The sequence below is a fragment of the Hippocampus bargibanti genome, linkage group LG07, assembly GCF_051943395.1.
Source record: "Hippocampus bargibanti isolate YZ-2025 linkage group LG07, ASM5194339v1, whole genome shotgun sequence".
In the NCBI taxonomy this organism is placed as follows: Eukaryota; Metazoa; Chordata; class Actinopteri; order Syngnathiformes; family Syngnathidae; genus Hippocampus; species Hippocampus bargibanti.
This window is the reverse complement of record NC_142740.1, coordinates 13,850,200-13,856,111: the sequence shown is the minus strand read 5'-3', so window position 1 is coordinate 13,856,111 and position 5,912 is coordinate 13,850,200. Positions and strand designations below refer to the sequence as shown.

Sequence of the window (5,912 nt, the reverse complement as noted above, 5' to 3'; positions counted from 1 at the left end):
GCGCCGTTATTTAGACGTAAATTTAACCGTTCGTAAGCAAAACCCGCATGCACCGTTTTCAATCCACAACGCTTATTATTATTGCAAAATTCATGGCAACCATTGTAGGACAAAATTGTAAAGCTATATAAGTAACTACATTTTAGAATATAATAAATGAATCGGCGGCAGCTGACGACGTGTTCTAGATAATTGCGCACCGTACGTTACCTCGAAACAATCTCTTTTACTTTTTGGTTGTTTTATTTTACCAAAATGTGCAGATATATTCGTGTGACAATGGCGCCCCTTAGTGTTGAAAATACAAAGTACAGCTTCTGAACCAGGCCTCAGTGTTCAACAAAGAGACGAGTCAAATGTGTGTTTAATTTGTGTGAATTCATCTTTACCGCTTAAAAGTTGCAGTGCGTCGTACATTATTTGAAATGATTACAAAACGCATAAAATACAGGGGAAACGTCTAAGTTGACAGATATATTACGCTCAGTTTCTCTCGTTTTTGACAAGGCAGTCAATGGTGAGCATTTGAGCCTGCAAATGTGTAGAAGGAGCGCCATCTGGTGAACATTAGAAAGTTGAACGTTTGCAGTGCAAATTGTCATTGAGAAGTTCACTTTATTTTTGTAGGGCACACTGGCCGCTGTAACAACACTTTCGGGAATAAATAACCTATTTTTAATATAGCTAACCTATCCTTATTCAACATAGCAAAAAAAAAAGACAACATATGCTGGACGTGTCAAGGCTGAATTTAACTAAAAATATTAACACAACTATTTTTTACTTGCACATCATAGCAAATATGTAAGATGTAAGGTATTTTGCATCCAAAGTACACAGCCAAAATCAGGTGCTCTCCAAACAAAATAATGACAAAAGCCAAAGAAAACTCAACTCACTTGATCAGCTTTCATGGTTACTTTATTTCCTATTTAGTAAAACAAAAAGCAAGAAAATATACTATGTTTTTCTTTCTGCAATAATAAATATACAATATTTTTTATAGACAAAATGCACAATTTACACAAGTCTTGACCGCCTCCCCACCACGGCGCTGTTTGACTGAATCATCTCACAAAGTTGTTAGGATCAATTCTCCATATCCTTGTTAGTCCACAAGAATGATTCAGTAATTTGGTTTTTTAGACAAGGGAGTCATTTTCCTCCTCATATTTCTAACACCCATAAACTACCACACATACTCTTAAATGGCACAGAAATTAAAGGTGGCTATTATTTTTTTCGAAAAATACAATGTTAGAATAATTTCATATTTTCGGGGATAAAAAGCTTTTAATATGTGAAAGGCATGGGGGGAAATCGCTGTCATGCTTTTCATTCCATTGTTTTCATCAAGCGATCAGGCTGGAAGACACATTAATGTTGGTGTCCTTGAGAGTTTTGAAAGGCGCTTAGAAATGAAATGCATTATTAGTATTGTAATACACAAGGTGCACTTCACTTGGTTTGGTGTTAACTTTGACATCAATGCGGTGCTGAAGCACATTTTCCTTCTTTTTTTAAACGATCTGTAATTCAAGGGTCACTCATATCCTAAGACACCTCCGTATTCTTTTATTTGGCTCGTTTCTGTGTTATGAGGTAATACGGCAGAATCGGAACTAAACTGCCCCCAAACTAAAGTTGGCAGGAGGACTCGGTTTGTTTTTTTGGCACCTGTCCACATGAGGAATTTTGTAAAAATGATAAAATACAATTGATCTCCAATGATTACGTGGACTTCCAAACCATCACTCCTGGATCCTAGTTTGAGATCCACTGATGTAATAATCACCACATGCGACCGCAAAAACTGTAAATAGGCATTTTCCCTGTGGTGTGAAGGTCTTTGGACCCTTGCAGTTCACTCACTGTATGACCACCCCACATGACTGACAGCTTTTTTGAGGGGCTTGGCAATATCAACCAGACCATTCCTGCATATCTGTCGAGCACCTTGCAGGAATCCTTTTTGTTTTCTTAGAATGGCAGATTGTATCCGTGCTCATCCCCGTCCCCGCCGGTCATGAGATGAGCAGCACGCACGACAGCAGCAAGGCGAACGCACATGTGAATGACGGTGTGTCGTGGCTCCACAAGGGCGACTGCGCTGATTTGAGGCCGGGCGGCGAGGAGGAGGGTGGAGCCGTGACGCGATCCTCCCGGCGGGTCAGCGGGGGTTCTACTGTCACATAACCGTTGATGATCCTCACGTTAGGGGTAAGGGCGGTGCTGCAAGACATGAAATGCAAGGGCTGAGTTGATTTGGGGTTTATTTTAAAGTGGATACGGGGCAATATGCGATTTGTTGTTTGTTATTCTGCAGACATGATCCAAAGCCATTTGATACTCTTTCTGTAATACAAAACAGAAGCCACAAGAGGGTGCTAAAGCCATGGCTAAAAAGTGAATGTAACTCTACCGTCTGTGATTTTGGGGCAGTAATGTTCTTTTTGTCAATGTACGACGCAACCATGCATTGCATTCTGTCGGCGTAAAATGCAGGATTAGATTGTTTTAAAACCATCATTAGGTTATGGAGAAAAACAGGACTTCTCAAGCTAATTAAATGTTTTGCCATGACAGCTAGACCAACATAATAGTTGATTGATCTTGGTGAGGATAAACAACTCGGATCATCCGCAAAAGAGCTGAACCGCAAACCTTATTAGCAATCACCAAATATTCAAGTGCCAATCCTCACCCGTCCCCAAAGCGAACCCAAAGGTCACTAAACAGGCGGGGTCTCCCGTGGCCTCTGTGAGCTTTTCGACCACGCTTGTGTCGTCCGAACTCCTCCAGCTGGCTGAGGCTGTCCGGTTGCAGAATGTGAGTCAGCTCCTCCTCCTCGCCAATGCCCGGCGCGCTACTTGGCTCTTCTAGCTCTGTTTCAGTCGAACTGGTTGGCACAGCGGTCGGAGGAACCATGCTTGTGCCGCCGGTTTGCTCGCTGTGTGGTTGACTGTTGAATTGACACATACATTTCTTTATTTAACTCAATTTTTTTGATTATTATTCTTGGAAAATGGTGAACAATCGACGAGCATCTCGAAACAGGTGATGTGAAAACTTTGAAGTGCGTACAAATCGCAGGAAGTTTGGTCGTTTTTTTTCCGTCCAAAATGAACATGACACCGAATTAAATATTATGACAAGATCACCTCGAGTGGCCTGATACTTGAGTGGTTAGCACATTGGCTTCACAGTGCAGAGGTCGTGAGTTCGAGTCCCGCCCCGGCCTCCCTGTGTGGAGTTTTACATGTGCTCCCCAGGCCCGTGTGGGTTTTCTCCCACGTTCCAAAAACATGTATGGCAGAGTCATTGAACACTCGAAATTGTCAGTGAGTGTGAGAGTGACTGTTGTTTGTCTCTGTGTGCCCTGTGATTGGCTGGCAACCAATTCAGGGTGTCCCCAGGCTGGTGCCCCAAAGTCGGCTGGCCCCGCGACCCGAATGAGGATAAAGCAGTCTGTAAAGTGGATGGATGGACATGCTAATCTCTACTTCCGATCCTTATTCATAATTATTTTCTTTCCTTCGTCCCCAAAACACATAACCTTTGATTTATTTAGTAGAGGACAGACAAGGAAGTAACACATGCAAAATAATGTGACGCTACAGCATCGGTTCTTAAACTGTGTTCGCCGCAGAGGTGTATGCCTCAGTCTAGTCTGCAGTTAGCGGGCAGTCATTGAAAGAAGGGTTTGGTGAATGAGTATATGAAGCTGTCGGGGTTCGGTGCCTCCAACAAAATGGAGAACCTCTGCCTTGTCTTCGTGCGACTTCTATTGTGTCGGACAAGCCACTTGACGATCTGTGATGGTCATCTCGGAATATCCTGCGGCCTTTCTCGCCCATTTCATAAACTTTAAATGTCTTCTAAAAGTTGGTTTTCTACTTTTAACTCATGTACTGCCAGACATGTGTAAAAATGCTCCACTCCAGTGCCAGGGTTTTTGTCATTCTCATTCAAAATTCCAGTCCCCACAGAATATTGAGTTTTAAGACTACATAAACATTCAATACAGTGTAAGAAACCTTAGACTCTCTTGTTTCATCAGAAAAAAAAACGAGCTAATTCCTAAATTACATGGGTCTTCAGTTATATGAGCTTGAAATGAGGGCGTCTGTCCAAAATACAATGTTATACATACATATTGGCTTATGTAGCGCTTTAACAACAGCTGAAGCTGGAATAAAGCGCCAACATGGAAAAAAGGAAATTCTGCCCCCTTGTGGAAACTAAAAACATTGCCAGAGGCCATGGCCAGCGCTTTATCAGCACCCAAACAAGAAAAAAACAAAACCCGAACAAATTCGGGAATGGCGCTCTGCATCATATTTTCAATTCCTGAATACATTTGTGAATGGCAGTCAATGAGTTGTGGTCTCTAAATAAAAACAGACTGAACAAAGCACTGCGGCTCCGCGTTGCTTTTTGGCATCATTCCGCCATGTTCACTGTTTTTATCACGGTACCAGCGGCTGACGAGCACAAGCCACGCGAGGAGACGGGGATGGGATGGAGGGAGGGAAAGGAGGGAGAGACTCAGTGAAGTATCAAAGGATTCCTGAGTTTTGTTTAGATTTTTGAAATCTCAGTTTGGACATTGTTTGCACTGCACTTCAATACATTTTCCTGTTAATGTTGAAAGACACCAGGCACATTCCACTTTTTTTCCTGAGGTTCAATTGCCATAACAGTCTTTTTGCAGAACCAAATGGATCTTTTATTTTATTTATACAGTATATTGGAAGGACAAACAGTTTCCTTTCTCTTTGTTCGTGTATTTCCATTTTGTATGACGCTAACAATACTTGTTGCATCTACACCGGTCGAAGATGGCGCCCCACACTGATGTCCAAAAACGTATCTTTTTGAACACCGTGAAAACTAAAAGACATTGAAAACAACAATCGACATTTTACTACAATATGTTTTATGAAAAAAAATAGTAAATTGTGCTAAAAAAAGAAAAAAATCCATTTATTTCATTGTCATCGAATGATGAGTATAGTTCTTGCTTTTTTGAATGTAGCTGTGCCGATGACCATTTTGTGTTTGGGAGCCTTTTACTGAGCGAGTTGCTTGTTCTTTAGCCACAAAGGGACATATGTCTTCTTGTGCCGGTCCCAAGCCCGGATAAATACAGAGGGTTGTGTCGGGAAGGGCATCCGACGTAAAAGCTTGGCCAAAACAAACATGTGGATCAAACCTCTCAAGATGGAGGACACTGATTCACTGTGGCGACCCCTTGAAGGGAAAAGCCGAAAGGAAAAGAAGAAGTATATTGTTTTAGTTTATTTGACTGCATACTCACAATGTTACAGGTTGCTGATCATCGGGCGTCACATGATCGATCACGTAGCCATCTTGTCGGAGAATGTCTAGTACGCTGTGGTTCCCCAAGAAATGACCTGAATGAAAATAAGACGGTTTTCAGGACTAGAACAAGCTATAGAATGGCTGTGACAGGAGTGGTCCATCAAGGAAACATTTTTTTTTTCAGCCGTCATCGTAAAAAAAGTTCTTTCAAGGTGTTGGATGTTTTGCTCCTCATCCAAAGAGCTTTGTCAGCGAACTAAAGTTGTGCTGGTAACTCTGGCCCTAAATATATATCCCTAATGCTCCCCCTACCCTCAGGTTGGGGTAGCAGTCGTCTACTCCCTGAAGCTAATTTGATGAACACTTTTGTCTATCTGATTACCTCTAATGGCCTATGCTGGCTAGCATGAATAAGCCTACATGGTAACGACCTAAGAAGTCTGTTGTAAGCACGGTATAAATTAAACCTTAAACCACCATGGCGATTTAGTGAAAGGTTTAAAATGTTTTGAATTTCAAAATTGCTTCTTTTATTCCTCTTTCAAACCATCTATTTTCTTTTGCTAAGTTTTTAACCTCCCAAATGA

At 41.6% G+C, this 5,912-nt stretch overlaps 1 protein-coding gene across 1 annotated transcript in view; it reads right to left on the bottom strand.

Annotated features, from left to right (window-relative positions):
- Positions 1-909: 909 nt before the first annotated feature.
- Positions 910-5,912, bottom strand: part of trabd2b (TraB domain containing 2B) — a 59,824-nt gene continuing 54,821 nt past the window's right edge. The window contains exons 5-7 of the mRNA XM_089000883.1: positions 5,321-5,417; positions 2,705-2,962; positions 910-2,232 (exon numbers count right to left, since the gene is read on the bottom strand). Of these exons, the coding sequence (XP_088857009.1) occupies positions 2,025-2,232; positions 2,705-2,962; positions 5,321-5,417 (563 nt within the window). The 3' untranslated portion in view covers positions 910-2,024. The remainder of the gene's footprint in view (positions 2,233-2,704; positions 2,963-5,320; positions 5,418-5,912) is intronic.